The 26436-nt window shown below is 35.9% G+C and overlaps 1 protein-coding gene across 5 annotated transcripts in view; it reads right to left on the reverse strand.

Moving 5' to 3' along the window:
• Positions 1-3343: 3343 nt before the first annotated feature.
• The window catches only part of SBF2 (SET binding factor 2), a 254668-nt gene continuing 231575 nt past the window's right edge, over positions 3344-26436 (reverse strand). For all 5 annotated transcript variants that reach the window (XM_040608411.1, XM_040608415.1, XM_040608414.1 and 2 more), the window contains 10 exons: positions 25306-25407; positions 23959-24144; positions 18087-18213; positions 16652-16779; positions 15492-15725; positions 10817-10921; positions 9204-9397; positions 8686-8773; positions 6224-6355; positions 3344-5926 (listed from right to left, as the gene is read on the reverse strand). In XM_040608411.1, the coding sequence (XP_040464345.1) occupies positions 5828-5926; positions 6224-6355; positions 8686-8773; positions 9204-9397; positions 10817-10921; positions 15492-15725; positions 16652-16779; positions 18087-18213; positions 23959-24144; positions 25306-25407 (1395 nt within the window). In that variant the 3' untranslated portion in view covers positions 3344-5827. The remainder of the gene's footprint in view (positions 5927-6223; positions 6356-8685; positions 8774-9203; positions 9398-10816; positions 10922-15491; positions 15726-16651; positions 16780-18086; positions 18214-23958; positions 24145-25305; positions 25408-26436) is intronic.

Consider the following 26436-nt stretch of genomic DNA (forward strand, 5'->3'; position numbering starts at 1 on the left):
GGACTTAAATTTCATTTTACTTTAAAGCAAGTACATAAACTACTGACACACTAAAATCAAGAGACACTAGCAGCAAGATGGATATTTTAAACAAAAGCTCTTCGAAAATTTAAAAAGTGTATCATAAAGAAAAATACCTTACAGGCACCAGGCTGTCTACCTTGATCAAAATTAAATGGTAATTCCATCACCAACTCTTCAATGTTTTTTTATTTGAAATTTGAATCCTAAATCATTTGCCTACATGAAACACTACCAAGACTTGAATGCTTTATACTAAACAATGTATTTTTGATTTTAAAATGTTAGTGTAAGCATTTGCTTCAACTATTGCATTAAAATATTTCCAGTGATAATCTGAGCTCAGCAGAAATAAAAATCAGTTTTAACTATTGTGATGGCACAACACCTGCAACGTATGTTTAAACACATCTTCAGGTTTTGCATGAGAGTGATTTTACCTATACTATAGCTTACTATATTGAGCTTTATTCATTATTATGCACAATTTCATGAAATTATAATTTTGAACTTACTGGAGGTCTTGATGTGACTAGAATTCTTAGTTCACTGGCACTACTAATGAAGACGGTCCACAGGCAGTGTAACTCGGCAAAGCCCCCAGTGCTGTCAGTGTGATGCTCATTTCTTGAACTACCTGGTAATTCCTCTTTATTGAGAAAGCATTTGCACAGAACACTCTTCCTGGTTGTTTAATTCAGAGCAGTCTCATCTCTCCATCATTAAACACGGGGTGTACCTTGTATTTTGGATAATTAATGGAGACTTCTAACACAGAGGGACAATTTATGTTTTGGAGGTCCTGGTTTGGACACAGGCTGAGTGAGATTGAAATAGAAGAATCTTTACTGAGATGAACAGTGAGAGAAATTCATTAAACAACGTATACGCTGATATTTTGACAAATTACACTGATAAATAACTCATCAATAAATGAATGTTAAAATAACCAAGACTATGCCTCAGTTCTTCTAGGTGAGTATGAGGGGCAAGAAAGAGTACTATTCAGTACCTGAAACAGCTGCTACCTTTGTATCTCCTGCCAGGATAATTCTGTGGTCCTTTCAACCTAACTATTTCCATCTTCTATCACTGCCTATTTTACAGATAGAAGTATAGGCTCTCTGTGAATCTCCTGGAAGAAACATAAAGAAAACACCTTTACCAAAGAGGAGACAACTGAAAACCACAACACTAAAGTTGCCACAATCAAGCAACATTTTCTATTCATAAATGTGCAAATTCTGACATGTAAGCAAAATTTGCAGAGAAAGGAAGAAACTTGAACTCTATGGTGCAACCTGAAACTGAACAAAGTGTAATTTTGCATTGGATGCTGACAACAAGAAATACTTTAGAGAAGCAGAGATTAGATTAGACCAGATTAGACCACCATGAAAAAAATAAAGACAGACAGTATTTTGGCTAGCTATAACTAGCAATCTGGAATTATAATTCAGCCACCACTAGCACATCTCCTGGTTTGTAGGGTCTACACAGAGATCAAGGTATAAACAAATAAATTACGTTGGAGAGTCTGCCTTTAAAACACAGTTTTTATTTTACCTTTTGTTCTAAAACTGGGTTTTCAGAACTTTCCAGAAGTAACACATGGAGGCCACATATGAAATCAAATATCTCAGTTTAAGAAAGACTCCCTGTCTTCTCAGGCATGACTCAGGTGAGCGTTATGACAAGCTCAACTCGTTAAAAGCTTTGTTTATTTCATAGTTTCATCTTGCTAAACTGGAAATGACATCAGTGTTCAGTCCCTTCAGTTCCTGACGGGCAGTCTTGTGATGAAGAAGAAACTTCCAGAACTGTCAGTGGCAAGAAGAGAAGTTAGTATCTGGGTTTTAATTATTGGAGTGTGATTGTGGGTAAAGATTGTAACCATAGTTGATTACACTTAACTGATATGCTTTTATAATCTTACAGCGTAGTGAATTAAAAACAAAGAACTGAAGGTCCCTTTGGGTGAAAAGTCTTATCAGCTTAGACTGGAAAGATCTACAGCAGAGAAATAAAAAAAGGCAAAATTAGTCTTTGGAGATTTTGTATTACACAATAAGAAACACAAACCCAATTCTTATCAGCAGTACTTGTATTATTAATCCATTCCTTTGAGAGGCTAGCCAGACTAGTAAGTAAAGAGAGGACACAATAGCAAACTTGCAGCATCCTTACTTGACAGTCAATTAAGAAAAAAATGTATGTGAAAAAATGCCACAGATAAAAATTTCCTAAATAAAAATGTGGATACTAACACTGCCCTTGGCTTGCACAATAGCCAAAATTTGGGAAGAAACTGATCGAATACAGACAAAACCTCGGAAAGTAGGTGCGACAGTGATACTCAGTGTGAACTTTAGCATAACAGGGGAACTGGCAGATTCATTTCAGTTTTCTGGGTCCCCAAAGCAACCACAGGATAATCATGAACAGACAAAATATTTGGATGATCACAAATGTGAAAAATGAGAAATGTGGTGCAGCCACTTAGACATACTCCAAGAATATTACAGGATGAAAAGGCAAAATGACAGTATTTGGAGAAGTTCGCCACATTTTTGTTATGTCTGCAATTCACAAAATACCAGATACAAATAATGTGTGTGGGATGTGACACAAAATTTTGAACATTTGTTCCTGGGTCTGTTAGCTGTTCATGTGTTATTACATAACCAGTGACCCACACAAGTGGGCACACCAAGTACTTTGTTATTTAGCATACTAATTCTAAAGTTCCATCAATAGTAAGGACTTCTACAGAACACGTGCATGTTAGATAGGAATGAGAGATTACTCACATACCAATAGCAACTCCTCAAAACTTAAACTCAGTTCATCCCGTCAACTATTACGTGGGCATTTTGTTACTAGCACAGAGCCTGACAAGCAGTCTTTTTCCCTTCTATAAAGCCTTTGATAATACTCTTTTCTACAGTAAGAATGTTACAAATCACAGGATGGTAACAGCAACATGACACATTAGAAGCGTTTACCTCATTCCCAACTCTTGGATGGGTTCTTTTTTCTGGAAAATTTTCATAGAATATGAAGATGGTTCCCTTTGTACACAGAATTTTTCCCAAACAAATTCTCTGTTCCCAATTCTCTTTCTGCTGTCACAAGGCAAACACACTGACAAACCTTGTAGCTTATGTTATGATTTTCCGTATTTTCTCTGAGTCCCTGTTTGAACCTTCATTTTGTAAAGAAGAGACCACTTGGAGACACTGCAAACTTTGTCTTTAGACCAAGAGCCTATTCCTACCGTTCTGTTGTATATTCCTTATATAAACACCACAAATATCATATATCCCATTTCAGCTTTTATTTGGATATTTTTAAGTTACGTTGCTCAAGTCCATTTTCCATCAATACAGACACTAAAAATTGAGATCAACATTTAAGGCAACATTAGCATCCATGCCAAGCTCAATATGCAAACCTTATCATCTAAGCACCACAGCATCCAAGAATTGTCACAAGTCCCCTACCTCCGTCACACGTTCCCTTTCCATTTTAACTCTGCTATCCCACACTACACTCAGTAATTCAATTTAGATGCACATTCTCAAGTAAGACCTTGTCATTTTTTATATTTTATTTCTTATGAACTAGATAATTTTTGCATAAGGTGATATAAATGAATGAGATACGTTCCAGGGTGAAAGTATGCAGTTGATTTATGTTGCGATACCATATAGGATTTTTTTTTAAAAAATATATTTAACATCATTATTTGATGACTTAGTATGACCATTGTATGTATTTAGCCTTTTAGAAAAGGCTATACATTGAGACTTGTTAGAATGATAATTTTGCTTTAAATTCTGATTTCTTTAGTCTTTAGTGTTACTGTTGACAAGTGTTTGAGTTAAGGATGCTCAAGTGCAACTTTTAGGTAAGAATATTTACAAGTATACAAAAGACCACATAGTTTTTTAATACACCCACTATTCTTAATACAGAGTAAATAAGGATTTGTCTTGTGCCTGTGGAAATATTCTGACATGTGGGTCTTGTTTTTTTCAGTTTTACAGTAAAAGGAAATGTTTTACTTTTCCTTAAGAAGTGTATTTATTACAAGATGGTTAGCATACATATATCACATAACATACAAGAGTTAAAATTAACTAGTTACAAAATAAGCAGTGGTATGTATATTTTCATTTAACCTAAGAACAGGATCAGTATTTTACAAAGTACATATAAAAGTACTTAATATACAAAGAAAAATACAAATGTGCAAACACCATTGTCACAGGTGGAAATTTGTCAATTGAAAAATGCTAGAAAAATCCTTCATATTTTTCTTTTGAAATTGCAAATGTATTAAAACCAGCTGCATTTCCTATTGTGTGTGGTGAGAAATTTATGTTTCTTTTTGACAAAATACATTAGTTATAAAAACCCCACAAACAATTTAATAACTGAAAAATCTTGTAAGTATAGTCAGTTTGGTTAGGCTGACATTAAATTACAAGCAAAACGTCTGGAAAAATGAGAAAATAGTGAATCATATATACAAACCCTTTGTAATATTAGTGTGCTATTTAACATATTAACATTTCAAAATAAAAACAATGGCTTTATTACCTACAGATTCTACTCAATGTCATCACTATTTGTAGACTGTAAAATTTCTACTGATTTGGGGCTATTAAAAATGTTTCACCAGGATTTTAAGCTGAACTAACACAATTTTATCAAATGTAAAAATCTATAAACAGTCTTCCAATTCATGTGCAAAAAATGTTTAAAAAGTATCAAATCACAACACATCAAACCTGATTATGTACATAGTTGATATCTGTAAATGCTGTTAACTAGCTATTTTTGTTCTGCTATAAATAACTTACCTCTGTCCTGCCATGTCTGCATTTTAAAGATTTCAGTGCAAGTGCTTGCTTCATTGTTTAGTGCATTATCATGTTTGTTATTTTTTACTTTACAGTGAGCAGAACAGCATATAAATTAACATATACAACTCACACATAAGAGATCTTTCTTCTACTGAATTCCTAGGTGGTTGTTGAACGTTTCTCCTGGATAGCATCAGCCAGTTTTCTTTCATTTATCCCATTGTAATTGCAAACAGAATCTAAAGTAAGAGTGCGAGGATCTTCAGAAAATCCCTAGAACTTGAAATTCCATAACAACACTGCAGAAGCACTCAGTAGAGCACAAGATTAGATAATGACCTGCACACTGAGAAGACACTTGAAAGTCTGGCATCAGGCAATTTCACTTTTTGGTCTTTAAAAATATCAACTGGCCATAAACATTGGCAACCTGATATATATATGTCACTGGACTCACAAGCTTCATTTATTTATTTATTTTTAGGAATTGCAGACATGTTCCCTCTTACTCATGACTACCTTGGAAATAAGAACATTCTGCTTAAATATGTAAATAAAGTGAAAATACACTTCCTGTTGGAGGGAAAATTTCTACGGTTTCCTTTGGACAGATGTCCTAACAGAACAGCTCTGAAATGAGAAAACCAGGATTAGATGGTAGTGCAAATTCAGCTCAGTTTATAGCTAGGAATTGTACTGAAGAAAGTGGAAATTCAGAATAAATGGAATATTATTTTTCAATGTCCTCCCTGCAGGAAAAAAAAACCAACGCAGTTACAGTGGTTATATTAAACAGAAAAGGAACTTTAGCGTATTATGAACTGCTACGGCTGAAACACAAGGAAGGCTGGTTGTCTGTCAGTAACATTTCAGAACTTAGCTTCTTACAGGATGAGGTGCTTTAAACGTGTCTTTATTATAGAACTTTTTCCTTTCTAAGCATCTGAAATGCAACTCTGGATCCTGTCCATCCATTGTTGAGCACTCTGTGCATCTTGGGCACAAAAATTATATACACGTTTATTTGTCTTCAACTGCAAAGGAAAAATAAGAACATAAAGACAGACAAGTCAACACATAAAACAGAGAAGGAAACTTGCAAACTTTACTTTAAACTCTCAATACTCAATGTACTAATTGGGTCTGAATGTAATATATTTTGAACTTCTGCTGTTGTGAGAGCCAGATGCTAAGTGGGTGAAAACTTTTTGTCTTGAGCTGGCATGACAGCTCCTTGCTTACTCACACCTTCCAGCAGGACTGAAAGTAGTGGGCTAAACACCAAGAAAAGCCAGTTTCACATAATCATCACGTAAAGACTATATACTTACATCAAAAAATGCTTTTTCACTCGCATGTTTTGGGGCTCCAATTGTCGGAGAAGCAGGAATCACAGTTTCTACTTCTGCAAGATCTATGTGTCCCTTACAGCTTGTATCTTCACCAGAATCATAGTATCTCAGCTAGACCACAAGAGAAAAAAAACACATCCAAATTTGCTATTTAGACGGACCTTTCACTTCTTCCCTCTTCCTGGATACAACCTGGGGGCATGGAGTGGTAAGGGTGGGAGGCGCAAATATTCTTAGGACCTGAGGACATCAGACATGGGAACTTTCTAAGTCACAAGTGACAGAAACCATAGGTTTGGTATATACAGAATGGTGGGACTGCTGGTAACCCTTAACTGGCCATTCCTCTATTTGACATCTCTGGGTAAGAGTGAAGTCTCAACCATCCTCTCCTCCTGTGCGGACACAGAACTGGGGAAGGAACATTTTGTCACCAGAGTTTCAGAGCACAGAAGCTTCAAATAGTCATGCATTACTTCTGGGCAAAGGATGTGTGATGGATGAAAGCAGAACCTAGTCTTTAGCATTCAGCATTCCTTACCCATTTTTCTAACAGAAACCACTTCTTCACTGTTCATTGCACTGAAACTAACACAAAAGCTTTACTTCAGCAAGGAGTTAGCAGAACACTTATTCTCTATATTTCAAGAATTTAAAATGATCACCAAAACTTTTAAGTATAATTTCAGATAATTATAAACTGCATAGAAAATTCACATTTTCCTACACTGTACTTAGTGGCTGAACTAAGCTTGCTTTTTTCCCCCCTCCTTGCAAAGATACTTTGATATGAACGTTAGCCACTCTGTAAACTGAGTTTCAATACGCAAACAAGTTCCCGAAGAGAAAATCCGATACTTACGTAAAAAAAAATAAATTAATTCCCATAAACCAATGCAAAATAGTAAAGCAAACTTTCACAGCAAAGGTCAAACAACAGAATTCCAACTGAGATTGACCTGTATTACTCCTACATCTATAATACTCAGGAGAATATCTGGTTATACAGAAAATATAAAAGTATTTTTTTCTTCTGCAAAATGAACTTTTTCTCCTGTGTATCAGGAAGAATAATTACGAACAGTGCATTTGTTGATATTTTACCACACTAATCCAGAAATCCTCAATTAGCATTTTAAAGGATGACTGTCTTTATATGTATTATGTATTTTAAATGTATTGATTACAATAAATTAATACTTTTGAACAAAAGTGTACATTAGTCTCAGAGGTTACCACCCACACTGTGTGGAATATTTGGCTTAATGAAGATTACTGCTTGATGACCCAACATCATTTAAAGTACAAGACCACAAATTTCCACTGCAGAATTCCGGCATACATTGTAAAGTGGGTAAAACATTTACACTAGCAGATTTCCTCTGGTGTTAGTGATCCTTGATTTGTGATAATGATTTGTCAGAATAGTTATGAGTAATTTTCCTATTAAATTTACATCACTATGACTAATTTAACGTACTCCTATATATGGCACCTGAAATTACTGTTCCATCAGGAACCTGGCATTTCAGGACTTTTAGAAATACATCTGAGATTAAATTTTAACTCATTTTAAGTCATTTGCAAAATTCAAACTGATTTCAGAGTGATCTGTGATTCTGTTCTCCATACTTGAAAAGACTTTCATACAGAGACTCGAGGTCAGCTTTCTCAAATATAGGTGACAGAAAACCACTAATATGTCAAGTGAAGTAAATGGATTTTTCTGCTGAAGCAGTTCAGATTATAATTTTCCAGAGTATATAATGCCCTTTCATTTGAAAACAAAAAATGCTCATGGCCAAGTGCTTGAGGAACAAAGAGGCTCTAAAATACACACTGAGCATACAATAACTACTAGAGTTTTAACATGAATGCCTGAATTACACTTGCTATCAGTTACCATATTAGCTCTCAGCATCCCAATTGCACTCTAGGAAATACCTTCTAAGTTTTTTACTCTCTAGTGCAGAAAGAGTTTTTAGGTTTTTTGGAAATTAAAAAGGTTATATTAAAGGGCAAATTACGCTCACCACTTAATTGCTTAATGATGTTCTAGAGCTAGCAGTGCTTTAAAAAATTGCTCATATTCCACAATGCCCAGAAAATGTTCTCAGGCACTACCTGGCTTTTTTTTCCTGAGGTATGAAGCAGGCAAAAAAATGTTTGGGCCCAAAGAATAATGCATGACTTCCAGCCCAAGAGGTCTTTTAGGATTATAAGCTAAATGTTATCACTATTTAAAAAAACCCCAAAATACTAAAAAAACCTGTGTCCATTCAGAATGTTGTATCAGCTACAAGATACAATGATGTAACAGAGACATCACATCTGCAAATAATCATTACTAGTATTATTTGTACAACCAATCTATACAAATTCATTAAATAACCCCCCAGCAAACTAGTCCTAAAAAAATCCACTATGTGAAAAGGTTTTACCTGGTGCTTTGTCACATCCAGCACAAACCAGCGAGGTTTCCAACCTTTTAGTAAAGCTCCTCTTTTGTATAGCGTACCTTCAAAAGATCTGAAAGGTACAGAAAATACAAATGGCACGTGATTCCATGATATGAATACTGGTGATACATGAGAGCCCCAAAATGACTACATACATATACGACAATTCTTCTACTGCAGTAAACCAAATCAGTTTTAAAACAATAGCTTAGTTACTGGTAACTGTGATACACTGATAAACACCATTGAAGTACTTTGGATGCATTAAATGTGCAGCTACAATTTGCTTGCACATATAAAGGGGAAAATTGAAAGATACTGATGAGAGATAGAGGCCCACCCCCATTGAGACAACTAAATGTAATCAAAACTGCAAAGAAGGAATAAAGTCGTCCCAAAGCATTCTGGGCATATGAAAAATCTCATGCTCTTTTCCTAAGGCAGAGACTTATACCAATGTAATACAAGGTTCACAAATCCTCTATGATTATTCAGTTTACCTATTTTCATCGTTCTTTGATGTGAAATGATTGTATAGTGTAGTTGTTCTTCTGTCTACTCCATTAGAGGGAGAGATGCTTGCACTCTGTTCCTCACCCAGCCCACTATCAGGTATTTCCAACAAAGACCTCTTTTGATAGGAATGCAGATTGGCTGCCACCATCCCAGAGGAGCCAGAGGGATGTCTTCGGAGCTAAAAAAGATGAAAATCAAATAAAAAAGGTAATGCAATATGTCTTACAGCATAAGACTGTCTCAACATTATATTGGTAATATGTGGTACAACATGTAAATTGTGAATGACTATGAGGCCCAAAAAAATCTTCATAATACAAGTCAGCAGTGCTGCCTCAGAAAAAGCAGTCAGAGGGATGGCAACTCAATGCAGCTCTTAAGCAGGAGGGTTCACACGGTGTGAGAAATCCGTACTTCAGAAAGGCCTTGCATATTCCAGTGACATCATCTTGAACAACGCCTCCCTTGCTTTCTCAGGAGCACCTAGAATTAGTCAGACACCTGGATACAGTAAGCTTCCCTAATTTCACAGAGAAGGAAAGGAAGGGAGGAAAGGAAAAACGAGTGCTGTTTCCAAGAGCTATTTATAGGCCCAAATCACTTCAGTAGAATCTTAACAAATCTGGAACAAGAGGGAACCTGAATTTAGTCTTAGTCTAAATGACAGTGTCCTACAGATAAGAGTTCTTTGGAGTTGACCCTTAAGTTATTGCACTTATCTGAGAATCTTTAAGTAACAGCTAGGACAGGCGACTGATAACAGGTATATTTAGACTTGCATTGTCTTTTCTGCTTCCAATTCAATAAGAAAAATCCTCTTCTTTGTTAGGATAAAACTTTTTAAATCTCAAATTTGTCTAGGGTGAATGACTCTGACAGACATAAAGCATATTGCTTTCCTGAGAGCAAGGGACTAATAAGAAAGTAGTGCTGTGGAATAACCACTGCATGGAGGCTGGCAAGCGTGAACAAGCGCGTGAAGCTGAAGAGTTCGGGTACAGTCTGGAGCTGGTAACTCACTCTGCCAGGTTTAGAGGGAAAGCTCACAAAAAGCAGTATCTAAACGTTCTTCCTAATGTATGCAGATAGCAGAGAGGCAGCCTTTGACGTAGAAAATATCTATGTTGCCAGCTATTCTTTTTACTACAGTCAAGAACTGGAAACAGAAGCGTGAACACTTCCTACCTTTACCACAATTTACAATTCCAAAATTCCATTTAGACATGGAAATACCTTTACTCATCTCTGAAAGTCTGTGACGTCCTTCTGGTTACTTTCAGGGACTGAGGTTTTTTTGTACTTCAAGAATCTTTTAAATATATCAAGTCATATATTTGTGTATTAGTAAAATGCTCACGCTCGTTTTCTCCGTATGCCTTAATCTACTCTGGAAAAGCAACTAGATAAAAAGCACAAATCTAAATATATTTTCCTACATGCAGAAATACAGAGCCAGTATCATGGGTTAGAACAACATACTCAATTTTTCAAAAGCAGTATTTTACTCCAAGAAATACAGGGATCTTGTCAGAGCCCCAGGTAGCCTATACAGCAGGAATGGAATTATATCTATTGGATGAACTCTTTTACTACTTACATTGTCTTGTCTGGTGTCATCCTTTAGATTCATTTTGACCCTTTCCCACATAAGCTGCCACCTTTCTGGGCTCTGATTTAATTTACTTTCCAACCTTTCGATTTCCTGTAACAAATAACAGGGGTTTTCTTAAGGATAAACATTTCCAACTGATAACTTTCAGGCAATCATTTTTATATAACCATTTCCTAGTCCACATTTTTTACACAGGGAACTTTTAGGCCATGTTGCCCAGTAAAAAAAACAACCTATGTCAAACCAGCTATAAACTGATACCAACCAGGCTCAGGACTTCAAGTCAACCAAGTACAGCATCGGCCACATTGCTCCTGCATGTCACAGGTTGGAGGAGCCATTAGGCTTTCAGTTCTCTGCCGGTTCTCTCAAATGCACAAAATTCAACACCAATTGCCATAACAGAAACACAATGATAAGGCTAGGCTATATTTTATGATAATATTTACAAAGAACAAACTCTGTGCTGTGACACCAACATTGTACACTGCCAATATTAACATTTACCCTGGTTTATAAAATGTGATACAAAGCTGTAATAAAAGAAGGAAATGAAACAGAAAGATTTATTCAGTTTGGATGCCAAACTGTAACAACATGTTCTTGTTGTGGAACTTGGGAATATGACCTAAGTTGATAACCTCCAGTTAGGGTTATTTCCTGTTAATAAGACAGTGCATGCAAAGTTGAATAAAAAGAGGCCATTTCATTAATATTTACTTGTGAATACTCATCGATACATGCCGTTACTTTGATGTGCAGTCCATATTCCTTGCCATGCTTACTTTCAACAACTATATTGTTAGGAAAACCTGAATCTTAATGAAATCAAATTAAAAAATTTGCAAATCCAATTATGAATTGATGATGGAACTAAAAATTGCCATAGGACAGAGAATTCCCATACTATATAAAAGCCAACTAAAACCCAAGACATTTATTTTCTAAGTAGAGATAGTAAGTCTCTGACTTTATTTACTTCTATTATACCAAATGATTAAAGTAAATTTCATGAATATTCTTCAACTCCCATTGGTCTTTTAGAACGACAAGTTCTTCAGGAAACTGTTATTGATTGAAAGACTTTCAGAAAGTTAATGTATTTTTAGGGTAAGAAAACATTTTGATTGGGAGACTAATGCCTGAACTAAATTTTGAACTCTGAAGTGAAAATAAAAAAGCCAGTATTTGATGGTGTATCAGGAACAAGTATTTTTAGGAACTCTTCCTTGCTGAAGGTAAATTAGAAAACTCAGAAATAAAACTAAATATAGGAAACCTGGCTTAATAGCAAGAATCAAACCATACATTTTAAATACTGAAGGTAGTTGAAAGCCACATATACATTACATATTATGGGGCACTCTTCCTGCCAAGAAATAAAATTGGGACAGTTTTGTTTGGGGTATCTTCATAGGTGGATACAAAACCAAGGAATGGTAAACACAAGCCAGACTAAAGGCTTCTCCACATCACTTGTTCCTCTTTCAAAGTGCTGGGTGTAAAACGCTTCCTGATGGGATACATACGACTGAATCAGTTTACCACCGACCTTTTATGTAAAAGACTTCCCAAACTGCTGAAAAGCAAGGTCTTTAGTGCTAAAAGTTAGTCAGGTTTTAATCTGATCACTCTCTTTCTGCCCTAGTCTTGCCTTCTGACTATGAGTCTTTCCCTGCAGAATCTGGAAGTAACTGGAACTTGTTACTTAGCAACTGGGTCACATTCCTGATTTTTTGGCTCCACAATGAGTAGTGCTTCCAGAACTCAAAATGAAAAACTTTCAACAATTTCCTATACATAACTTGAAAAGTTAGGGATAAATTCACCTTTAATAAACTCCATGTAAAAAACTTACATGGCAGTAAATCACTAAGACTTACTCTTGCCCCTTCAGTTTTAATTTTTACTAAAAATGTCAAATTTCCTTCTGTGTGTGGAATAGCCTATGAATAACTGCATTTCCTTAAAAGAAAAAATCCTTACATCTGTCCTGATTCATCTCCCCTGTTGCCTAGGCTTGTGGGAGCAGAAGTCAATACATATCAAAAGAAAGGCTGTAACAAGTACAATTGTATGGACATCCATTTCCTGATACTAGTAATTACAATTAGCATTACTGTGCCTTTCAAAAGACTTATCTGCTAAGTAATCTGCTTTGAATGGTACAGACAGGAGTTAACTCTGCAGACACTCCAGAACTGTGGAGACCCATCACCTCTTTTGCGTGCACACTCAACAGACACTGGACAAAGTGAACTGTCCTGACTGTGACAGAGCACCCTGGTTTTGGAAGTCCTTCCTTGTCAGCATTTCCTCTTCCAACTCTTGGGCTAGAAGGCTTCTGAGACTTTGACTTCAAATGGAAAGGTGCTGAATATACCCAGTGATCAAACTGCTGCTTCTGTCAAGTGTTCACGCTTGTGCGTGCAATAAGTTGTATGTGACTAGGTGTTCGGTATTTGCAATAAGCTTTTTGGCTCAGGGTCCATTTTGACAGATCAGCCTTTTTAGCACGTAACTGGAAGTTAGAAAACGGCTCACAATCAGAAGTGCTATTTTTATTGTTTTGCTGGTCACTCATTTACCCCTTATACAGCTTTAGTTCTTCACAGTGCGTAGTTATGGCAGAGTTAATTTGGGTGACTGGCATCCTGAGGTGGCACCTTTCACTTTGCCAGTCTCTCCCTGAGCAATTGTCATCTAATGTTCAGTCATTACTGCTTATTTGCAAGAATAGGACCATCCTGAAGCGCACTATCTAGTTTTCATTTGAAAAACATCTTTTGAACAAACAAATTTGGGCTTGTCATTATAAACTAAGGGAGAATCAATCTTCCCTAGTAATTTACCATTGCTAAATATGGTCTCAGTTCAAAGATTTTTTTGGATACCAACACATTCTCAATGGATTTATGATTAAAGAGAGGTCTTTCTCCTAAATCAGCAATAACCCTAAATTAACAACTTGTTCTAACAGAAAGTTCACTTTGCTTTATAAACTTAGAAGAATATTTTTGTAACCTTTATACAACCTCTTCAAAGTTTTTCAAAAGCTCCTCTCCAATGCTATCTTTTATTACTATAATCTAATTCACAAATAACATTTAAACTCCAAAAAACCTGACCCTTTAGAATGTAATATGGCTAATTTCCCTGTTACATAGCAGTTTCTCACAGTTGTGGATTTGGATAGTTTGGCATGTACTCCAGGAAGAAATGCAGAAGAACATTGTTGCTATACTCCTGATGTACTTCTGGCCTCTAGTTACCTGATAGGAAAGCTCTCTTTTTTCACTAAAATATCCTGATATGAGCCCTGCTGAGAGACTGCTCTTTCTTCGCATTTGTGAAGTTGAGAAGTTCTGGCTATTTTATTTTGAGTCCAGGGGAGTTTTAGAAGTGAATTTTTTTAAAAAAAAGTAAAATTAGGCATTGTTCCTGTGTTTGATCAGTTATGATTGGAAGGAATGGACCAAAAGAAATTTGAGGAATGTGCCAGAATAAAGCTAACCCTCCAGCAAAAGCAAGTCTATCCTCAAGGATTCGAACCCATTCAGAAATTTCCTGCCTTAAGATTTTGCTAAAAATCACCTTTGATTCAGGGAAGTTCGGGGACGCACAGCATACCCCACTTTTCCAAGCACTGCAATATTAGGCTCCACAATCCCAGCTTTAACATAAGGTAAAGTCTGCAAATAGTTTTCAAAATAAAAACCTGTACATAGTGACGTGTATCTGAATGTGCATGTGGCTTGAATCAATACCTCCAGGAAGTGAAGAATGCCCTTGTCATTTTCCTGTGCTATCAATTAAGATGATAATCTAAATACTAGGACTGATAATTAATTATAATAAACCAACAAACATTTAAGAAAATACAGATGTTAAATCATTCTAAATAAATACAAGAATTAACATGGTAATGGGATCCTTTTTCATCTTCTAATGAAGAAAGGACAAAATCCAAGAAGCCTACATGAGCCCAAACACGAAAAAGCCAAAATCGAGCATCTATTTCAAGTACTAATATATTCTGAATAATCTGAATTTACCAGTTGGGTCTTAGTGAACATGAATAAACTAAGAGCAATCATGGAAAGATTTTTGAGAAATTTGGGCCAAGATGTTCAGTTTATGCTTGTGTATCTGCCTCCCACATGTTAAAATCAACAAGTGTCAGATTCTGTTTTCTGATCTGTCCAGAAATCTGGGAATTTCTCATTTTATTACACACTTACTTTAAACTGTGTAGAAAAAGGACAAGCAAGCTAGATTCCACATTTGCCCAAATTAAAATAACAGTTCCTGCATTTCTTATAAAAGACAACCTAAAAATTCATTAGGGTACCTACCTTATTATTTACAAAAGACAGTGAAAACATGAATCTGTGACTGGCTTTCTCATAGTTATTAACTAAGATTAAAGTGTACTCCCAGAAAACTGTTCATTCAGAACAACATAAGCTTTGCAGGAAATCTGTTTGATTCCCAGACCAACCATCACTTCTCAAGATCAGCTAGTCAGTTTTACTAAACACCTGTTTTGACATCTATCATGGATTCTTTTAATAATAGTATAAGGCAATAACTTAAGTAAAAGTAAATATGAATTTCACGAGCGTAAGAGAACAATGTTCTGTGTAACACATGTACTTACATTTAAAAGGCTGCTGATGGCATCAGGTTGTATTTTTTTAACATCATCATAACATGGCCATACTATTTTCCTCTTAGTCTGAGATTGCGAACCATCCGTTTGGTCAGCTTCCTCCGAAACACTGCACTTTGCAGGTACCATGGTCCAATCGTAGGAAGGACCTGTTGCCAAAATCTCCTCTACATAATAATCCCATTTTTTGAGGCTGGACATGCTTATATTTGGTTTCAGTGCCTATTTGAAACAAAGTTTCATTATAATGTCAAAAAGGAAGTCTCCGAGTTTCAGACTCACAACAGAATACTTGTATTTTCTAGATATAGTACAATGTGGTGAAACAACCTGAGGAAAAAGGAAAACCAAGAAACACCAACAAAAATATCAGTAGCACCATGGCCCCTGAGACAGCGGAGACTGTCCCGTCATTAGCTTTCTGGTTACCAGCCGTGGACAAATGGGCAAACAAATGATTTCTCAGGGTGAAGCTCACTGCCAAAGCAGGAGGAGAGCAGCACAGGAATGGACATCAGTGGGGCAGTGGGTAGCAGGAACATCTCAGAACAGCCTTGTGTCCAGAGCTACAGAAAGAAGCACCCTTTCCTTGCAGTACTTGAGGTATCTTGACTGCTGCTTACCTGGCTATTGCAGGATTCTATGATGGTATTTTGTGAATTTCATATAATTATTCAAGACACAGTCCTACCTAGTGGACTTACATTATGATCTGAGACAGTGATATAGATAATGCGATTTAATAATCAGGCTGCTAGGAATGTATCGCATTATGACTCTCAATGCATTTCCCTGTAACTGTGGTTTACAGCATGTAAATTATTTTTTAAAACATTCTGTGCAAACTTTAACATCATTTTTATAATCATTCATATAATGAAATGAAATTAAATCAAAGATCCTCATTTACTTCAGTGGGATGCATAAATACAGAATTTGGCCCTTTACATGACATTTCCATAACTAAGATGATTGAGAATATAAGCCTATGAGACACTGCTCCAGATAATCAAGGTGGTCAATTTTGTCCACCAAATGCTTAATTCATTTAAGAACAATTAAAATATCAAAATGTACTCAAGGAATCACTCAGAATAACAAGCCACCTGTTTGTTGCTTGTGTTTTGTTTTTTTTTTTAAAGTCATACCTCTGTTTCAGCAGGGGCATAGAGATAATTGAAGAAAATAGGGCTCCTTTTGTGCATCTTTTCAATACATTCCCAAATACAAATTCCTTTTTTGGCATGTTTATCTCCTTTATCTTCAAACAATGTCCCTAGGGAAAATGATAGCAGCAAAAAGACATCTTTATGATAATACATAACAAATACCAAAGCGTAGCCAAAAGGAATTTCACAGACTAAACGCATAGTAAAATCCACTATCAAATGCCACTGCAACAAGAGGTTGTATTTGATGAAAAACTGCTGTGTTTTGCAACTGCAACTATTCATTAGTGTTATATTTATAAACCTGTTCCAAAATTCACTGAAATACTGGAGTGTATTTATGAATTCCCCTTTCTGCCTGCAGTTCTGCAGACTCAGCAGCCCACCAAGCCCTGCTGATTCTGCCCCCACTACCTGAAGTTACCAGCCTTTCCAGTCTGCTGGACCGGCTGCACCTGACCAGGCTAGTGTAAGCTAGCCACAGATTTGTGCTAACTGAAATGAACTTGGAAGGGTGTACAGTTTATCCAAAGACTACTGGAAACAGGATTTTATACTGCATTAAATGGTATTTGAAAGCGAACTACTGCTAAATAAACAGCCACCCCACGCTTGCCTCCCCCCCAAAAAACCACCATTGTAGAACCATGTAACAATGCAGGTTGGAAGGAATCACAGGAGGTCACTGACTTCAACTCTTTGCTTTTGTTCAACTGAAGGTACATAATGGAAATTAACTTTTTTGTTAAAATAAAATGGTTGTTCAAGTTCAGTCTGTTCCACAGCCACTATGGTTTTTAAGACAAGCACTGAAATTGGCTGTATGCCATGAGAACCACCCCACCAAGCAGTGAAACTCGGAGCACATAAGCATCTTGCTTAGTGAACAAGTTCCAAGCACAGCCTCAACTATGGTTGTGTAGTCTTATTAAGAGTGCTCTGAGGGTAGATAAGGAACCAGTAAGGCTGCACGTGACAGGTGGAATAAAAGGGAAATATAAAAAGACAGAGACTGAAGAGAATGCAAGAGAAAGAAGTGAGAGATAATAGGTGGAAAGACTTTCCTTTCCTGAAACCCCGTGCACTCTGCAAAGGATTCCCAAGGACTGTTTCTGTTAAAGTAAGGTACTGAGTAGGGTCAACTGAACCATGTGGATAAATTGTTAAAAAAATCCTTGAGGCATGGCACTAAGGTCTTCCACTTTCTCTTAGGCCCATCAGTGGCATGGCTCAGGAATCATTCATTCAGAAAATTCTACATGTTCTTCACCTCCATTTTGCTTTATATTCCTTAAATTGAATTAATTTCATGATCATGGCGCAATTACTGAACCATCTCAAACTAGGCAAATATTTACGAGAAAAATACTGAGAGCTACAAAACCAATACGCAATAAACAAACACCACATATACCGTGTTCTAGTCTTTCGTAGTCTGAATCCAGAAGAAATGTTTTAAATCGATTTGATATGTGATGAAAAGCCAGAAACTTCAGATAATATTGATTGAACTCAAACTCTGTTGGGTATTGGTGATGAATCTAAAAAAAATAAAATAAAAAAATTAGCAGCAGGGGAAAAAAGAGGATATTGAGGTATAATGCGAAAATACAAATAGATATGTAAGAAATAATGTGAAATATGACAGCACAACAATTCCCCTGTGAATGCTGACAAATACATCCATAGGGAACTGTCTTGTCTGCACACAGAAACTGTGCTACATTTTGCCTAAAATATTTTAAAGCTAATTAAATTAATGTATTGTCTGTGCTGCACAAGTGTTTCAGAGCAGATAGGGTGTACTATATAATAAACAGTATCACATTCTGTACAAATGTCAGGCTTCTTCAGAGTCATCAAACAGGATATAAATCCTTTACGATAACTCTTGAGACACCATGTATATAACTTCACAGGCAAAGACACTAGTCCCGGATGTAGCTGGAAATCAAACTTTAATTGGTAAGGTTATGCAGCGGACTTCTTGCTACTGCTCAGAATCCAACATAGCAGACGGACAGAGGTAATGCTGCAAATGATATTCCATCGACCATTACTGAAACAGCTAATTACTGAAGTACTTGCTAGTCTACACATATTTCTTCTTTTTCAAAATATGCACCAAATATCACAGTGCAAAAAAACCCAACTCACCCACAACCCCCACCCATACCAAGGAGGTATATTGACATTATTTCTTTTAAAACAGTAAAAATTATGTAACGTGTTAAATTGTTATCCTCAGTTAGGCTTGGGACCTATCTAATTCAGTGAGTGTCTCCTAGAGGAGTCAGGAGCAGATATTTAAAGAAGACAATACAAGATTATCAGAGTACAGCATTGTGGGGGGTTGGCTCTTCACAGCTGCTTCCTGCTGAACGTTAACAGAAAGAGCTTGGTGTAAGATTTTATGCATAAAGTTTAATATGCATGGCAATTTTTTTTTAGCATTAATTATTGATGATATTGATACTTGATATCCATATAAAATTCACAATTCTAAAAATCTTGAGATATTGCTCACAGAAATTTCATGTGTTAATTTCAAATTTAAAACTTCAAATAAGCTTATTAATTGTGATCTTTATTTTCAGAATTAAGCATGGTAATTAACAGAAAATTCCTTTACAATAAAAATGGTATAGTTTGCAATCAAAAAAGAAATTGCTGATTGAATTTCGCATTTGAAATACAGCCCATTGAGCTCTGTCTAGCTTCACATCACACTTGTAAAATACCTTCAGTTCTGCAAAATTCCTATGTGTTGTCTTTTGGATTCTTACCGCTCATTTTCCCATTCCATCTTTTCTCTCTAATCTCTACTTATCAGTTACTCAATAGAAAACCTTTTTTTTCTTAATTGCTTATGGAAACTAGTATGAGACTGTTTGAAGCTCCTCATGTTTAGATTTTCACTTGCCAGCTGAAAAAACCCCAACCAACTAAAAGAAAAATATTATGCATTTAGCAAGGCAAGTTATCTACTGACCACACTACAGTGACAGGAAAATCCCTTCAAAGGATCTATAAACACATACACAGCATTTCAGTCAGAGAATTTATTGTTATCCTATCTCAATATTAGCTTCTGGCTAGACATTCAAAATGCTAAGATACTTTAAGAGATCTCAGTTCAATATACCCACACTTATTTTAGCCCCATTTCTCCCCTGATACAAATGACTATTCCTCCCTGTTTTGTAAGAATAAAGCTAAGCAAAATTTTTCTATAAGAACTTAAAGACTTCAAGTAACTTTTTAGTACTCTTCATAAAAAAGAATATTTTTTTCTGGCATATATTAGATGAAAATACAATGCAAATACACTAATTCTGTTCAAAAGTGGCTTCTGAGCTGAAATCCAAAGAGGTCTGCATATATGTGTGCATTTAGACACATATACACACATATACAAGTACTTTAGTATACATTTTCTCCTTGTGTTTGGAGTTTTTTTTTAATATACTGTAAGAAGGAAAGGCTACATTCTGCTATTTGACATGACTTATACAGGGTCCTAATTTCTACTTATGGTCCAATAAATTTTTAATCTGTTTAAGTGATCCCATTTCTGAGATTTCTGGAACTACAAGTAACTAGAAATTATAATAATATCATTTACTTTTTTAAGTGAAAACAACTATCATATAAAAGATTTCTTGATAAAGGTGAGTAATGTAGTTCCTGTTACTGTCTGTGTTTTAATAGCTGTGGCTGATTCCAGGCCGCCTGGAGATGGGAAAGGTGCCACAGCTAGGTGAAGCAACTACTGTTACTCGTGATTTGTTTAGCTGCAGCGTAGTCTGCAAAATTTAAAACACAGATGAGCTATCAGGGAAAAAAGCTCCTGATAAAATACAGCTCCAACATCAGAAGCGATAAATTAGAAAGTTAACATAGGAGAAAATAACTGTATTAATTTAAGCAATTAAAAATAAACATAGAAAGAGATTTTTATTACCGTAGGCAATGTAACCACTTAGGTTGACAAATATAGCTGGTTTCTCTCTGATAAATTGTTGGTGCCATTTCAGTTAATTGATTTTTAAGGGATAATCTCAAAATTTACATGTAAATTAGCAGCAGTGTTTCACAGTTTACAATTTCAATACATACCACCTAAAAAGACAAGTCTACAGGGACAGGGAACCTGTGAAAATTACAACTCCACCATCTTTTAAAATGCTTAATCTTCATAATATATGAACATTTAAAACCTGAGAAAACCAATAGGTGTTTCTACTATTATGATTAGAGAAACTCAGTATTTTAGAATTCTTTTTCAAATTAACTTAAATATCTCATAAATGTAATTAATAATCTTGCACTTCTATCATCTTCCCTTAGTTTTCCAATACATTTTGGTTTAGTAATCCCATTATATATCAACATTTACTTAGTTTAAGTAAGCAATACAGTACTCCAAAATGTCCTGTGCTAGTAAGCACTAAGAGGCTACTCCTGCAAATACTGGAATAACTGAATACATCTACCGTGGGAGTAGCACACTCACCTCCTCTTACTGCTGTAACAGAGCTCCTTATTGAGCTTAAAAAGAAGTCAGTTCCAGAAAATAATTCAATTTTATTTATATTTAATAATTACCAAATAGATACAGAAGAAAAATAAGAAAAGCTCCCTGTACTGACATCACTTGCGTAAACTCAGTTGTCTTAGAAGCAGAGAGAGTATCTGCCAGATGCTGCTATTGTGAAAGAATGATTTTGCATTAATAATTCAGCTGACACCTGGAGATATTGGCATAAACAATGACTTCTTACAAGATGATGCAGTTCTAATTCAGGAACCACTGCTTCATTTGTTTTCTCTCTATATTTAGTTTAACTCGTGACATTTAATGCACGTACTGGCTCTACTGTGACTTTCTTATTGCACCCAGTATGTTGAGACTACAATGGTTAAAAATATTTTGAATGGACCAAATATTTATTTTCCAGTGAATGGGCAATTTAAAAAAAAATGATCATAATATATTATACTTTAGGGTCAAGTTGCAATCTGATTGGATTCTGTAGCTGTCTAACAGGATGCACAGAAACCAAGGAAACAACAGAAACGTTCAAGTACAAATGTTAAGCAAATTTATTTTTCATAGTAAATTCCCATGGAACTTCAACCAGTAATTTGACTTCCAAAGTATTTTCACTTGAGTTTACAACCATACTGTTAGAATTTGGTAAATCAATACTATGCCATCACGAGTAAGATTTTATAAGTCTTCTTCTAGAAAACTTAGTCGGTCGCATTCTGAACAGGATTGTAAATCATGTAGCTTAGAGATTTTTCCCCCATACCAGACAAGTCCATATTATCTATATTACGCTGCCTATGCAGTAAAGCTGTGTCTGCATGCCCTTCCTTAGCTGAAGGTAACACTGGCTGAAAAGACTATAACCCCTGGACAACCCTATCTTTCCTCATGAGAAGTTACTGCCTCCTTCAGATGGACCTGCTGAACTGCTTCTAAATCCACACCTATCACAATAAGGTGGTCTTTTCTACCAATTTTTTTCTACCATTTTGATTGGAAAAGGCAAGCAGGTTCACATGAACCACTTCGCTAACAGACTGGAAGGGTATTATCTCCACCAGAGAAGAGATGACTAGCTCCAGATGGCCTGCAGCGGGTGATCCTTCTGCTGACATAGCGGCAGCCAGGGCATGTGGACACAGCTTAAGACCAAAACCCACAAAATACAGATATTTCTGTAAAATGCACCTGTTGATAACTTATATACTTTCTATCGCCTCTTAAAGATAGAGAAGAGTCAGATACTTAGTGACATGCATCAAAGCTGCCATCTGTGATGAATTACAAAGATATACAGTACTTATACTAGCAACATTTTAGGCACCTTACGGCTTGAGGCAGCATCATACCTGACAGTTATTAACAGCAGGGATTTATCCCACTTTACGTTTCATCCTAACTTTTAAAGCCAGGATGATTGTAATCCATTATTCCACATTCTTAAAACTACACATTGTGTTAAACAACTTAAAAAAACCCCAAGAATTTTGTCATGAATAAAACACAGTACATTCTATTTTATGTCAGTAAACCAAAATCCCTGAATTTTGTTTTTATCTTTGTTCAGGATACCCCATTTGTTTCTGAAGTTTATGCGCTCTCTGGACTCAAAAAAAAAATACTGTACAGGTATGCATAGATAAATTTCCTTGCTTTAGGGCAACTTTTAAGATTTATTACAGGAAAAACTGGAGCAAAGTGTTTCCACAGTCATAAACAAGACATAGGCTATGTCTACATTAGCAGGTAACTCGGAGCAAAAGGAGCAGCCCAACAGACTGAAGCAGCTGGTGCTGAGGTTCCTGCAACTATATTACACATTTGTTGTTTTACTTTGGATTACATTTAGTCCAGTTGAGTGGACGGCCCCATTGTACATTGGTGACCCACACGGTTTTAAGCAAAGTGATAAATCATTGGTTCCGATCCTTTTAAGAGCTAGTGAGCATTTAGTACACACCTGAAGCAGAACTTCTGGGTTAAACTCTTCCGACAAAAACGCAGTACACACGCACCAAACCAACATCCACAAACGATAAGGGGAGATGAAGGGGAGAGGGAAAGACAGACATATGTACAGGAGGAATTATGTAAGCTCCCATCTTGTGTTTGCATACACAGAGATTCTGCAAAACATCTATATTTACTGGTTTGAGATGAAGAAAAGGACAGACTTTAGAATTAACCTGAAATCAGTGTAATATTCTTAACCTAACTTCTTTCCAGACAACGTAACTGTTGGTGTTCACCATATTGTGAACATGCAGTATATAAAAAAATCAGAACATCTCAGGACCATCTGGTTTATAGCTGTTTCCAGAACCGGTGGAGCATAGGCCTCTTCAAAGCTCAACATCAAGCCCAAGGAAGTAAAACCCCTCTAGTCACTGTACTAACAATCAGTCAATTTCTTCTTCTGAATAAAGGTACTCCAGACTGTCAAAAACCTGTCTCAAGCTTAAAAACCTTCTATGTGAAATCCCTGAATAGATGACCTTAAAAGATCCGTACTGCCAACCATGCCTCTACGTTTTGCGTGCATGGGTCACTTTGCTCTAGGCAACCATTTCAGCTCTTCTCGAGGTGAAATCCATTCCGTTTGATAAAACCTAGAGAAGGAGGTTACTAGTCCTCTCTCAAACCATTACCTATAACATCTGAAATAGTGGCATCTATGCACTTATTTACGAATTATTTTTGTAAACTAAAATCTATAAATAGATCGACTTACCTGATGCACACAGTCTAAGAACTGTAAGAAAACAGGAGCAAATCCACTACCCTGACAACTGAGACTCAGATTACTACGTTGACTGAATTTATGACCAAAAGACAGCCATTCTTTTTCCACCAGCATTCGGAAGCCTTCAAGTGTCCTATAGAAGGGATCACTGAGTAACTGCACCAGAGACACCACCTAGATCACAAGACAGGATATATTGCGTTAAGAGTAACAGAAGTTAGGAGAACCCTTTAGTCAATGAATATAAATATTCCATAATCTGTTTACAATTCAAGGAAACAAAAGCCTTCATGTAAACTCAATTACAAGTATTTTACCACATACATTAAGTATTTTTAGAAAACAAACCAAATAACATTGCATGTGCAAAAGCTTCAATTAAATTGAGGCTTTACAATATCTGTAAAACTCAAACCTGAGCAACTGTAACTTTTGAGTCATTATATTGCTTACCACATTTAAATTACATCTGAAATGAACCCACTTATATTAATAAAATAAGGATACTAAACATTTATAAAATACTATTAGCTGCCTCAGCAAAGAAAGTGTTAAAGAAGTGATCTTGAGGGTGACTTTACAGTTTCTGCAGTGCTGCCATGCTATGGTGCTCATCTATAGAGAGCACCTCAGGAGACTGTAAAATGCAGCAGAGATTCTCACACTTCCAGCTATGTACATCCCCTTCACTCTTGAAAAGAAATGAACACTCTTTTGTGGGTTTATTTACCTGGTACCAGGATGCTGGCTGCACATGAAGTTTTTATTTACTAGAATTACGAAGCAACTACATGGACACAATGCACCCATTAAATGAGGCAGAGGTTCTTCCTTCTAATTTATAGTCTGTTTCAGAAACTTATCTGTTGTGGTGATCTGTCCTTGCAGCAGGTGTTACAGTCACTTTGGCACAAATTTAGTTTTCTCCCTGTGTGTGGTCTCCTAACTTCATTTATGGGAAGTGAATGGCAAGAGAAAGAATTCCTTTCCTTTTCTCCTGTGTTTAAAGTGTACCAAGTTTAAAAAGATAAATGAACAGCGTGGCAGCTTTCACCTTTCATTGTTACATATGGTCAGGTACAGGAATGCAGATTTTGTATCTAAACCTTAGACCTATAAGTCCATCAGGACCTTTGGAACAAATTAATTTTAAGGAAATTCTTCATGGTGAAAACTGCAAATGCATGCAAGCATTCATGCATTCTAGTTTCTTCTCTTCTGCCACAACACAAATCTAGTCATGTTATACCAATTTAACAGTCCCTTGCGTAAAAAAGAATTGCCTGGTATATTGCCTCAATATTTAGCTATTTCAAGGTGGTAACAGCAGCTTACTTGCGCAGTAATATCCCAGCCATCTTCCAAACAAACCATAACAGAAGAACCATTTTCCAGGAGCTCAGAGATGATCACACCCAACTGCATTATTCTGTGAAGCTATAAAGTATTACAAGTAAGTAACATACTCCTGTATAAGATAATTTTCTAGATATTATCAATAAATAGAATATTTTAGTATTAAATATTAAAATATGTATTCTGAAATCTACATATAGCACAGAGAAAGGTACCGATGCAACAGATGAGAAAGCTGTAACATGTAACAGTCTCAGGATTTTCATCTGAACTACAACAAAAATAAAGCAAAAATTTGAAGATAGGAACTTAAGCTATTAAAACCAATGAGTACTGTAATAAAATAGCTGTCATAAAAAGAAGAATGGGAACAACACAGTTGACAGATTTATTGTAGAGACATTCCATCCTGGGCTTAACACTAAAATAACTTCCTGTGAAATGTTAAGGTTCCATAAAGTCACTAAGTATTTTCATGGGAGAACCCATGTAAGATATTTACAAGACAATATTTCTAATGCTCAATCCCATGGAAATTGGAAAAATTAATGAACTGAATAACAATAACGCAAAACCTAAACCACAAACCTAAAAAAACCCACAGAAAAATCCTATTTCTATAAACTGGAAATTAGATAGATTAAACAGTGTTTCTTATACTTGAGTGGAGTGGCTAAAACATATGGAAAGAGAACATACTTATTATTTGCATTCTAATATTCATCATGCAGTTATACTAAAATCCCTTGAGCAGGTGGGTTAGTTAATTTTTCTGGGAAGGGTTATTGACTCGAATGAGATTTATTTAAACATGATGGGTATAAGAAGCTTAAAAAATTTAGGTGAATTTGAGCAATTTTATCTACCTGTGAGACTTCACGTTAATATTACTAAAAAGAAAATCTGTCTGATATTTCTACCATTTTTGTCACACTATGACAGCATTCTTGGTAAACAACAGACAATACATAAGCAATGCAGTTTTTTACAGTAGAATGAAACTGCTCTTTGCAGAGCACTGAGTACAAGCCAACCAGCAGCAGCAGTAGGAAAGATGAAAGCCTAAAACCTGGGAGAAAGCACTATAGGAAAACAAACCACAGCAAAAGA

This window comes from Falco naumanni, chromosome 10, assembly GCF_017639655.2.
Source record: "Falco naumanni isolate bFalNau1 chromosome 10, bFalNau1.pat, whole genome shotgun sequence".
Lineage (NCBI taxonomy): Eukaryota > Metazoa > Chordata > Aves > Falconiformes > Falconidae > Falco > Falco naumanni.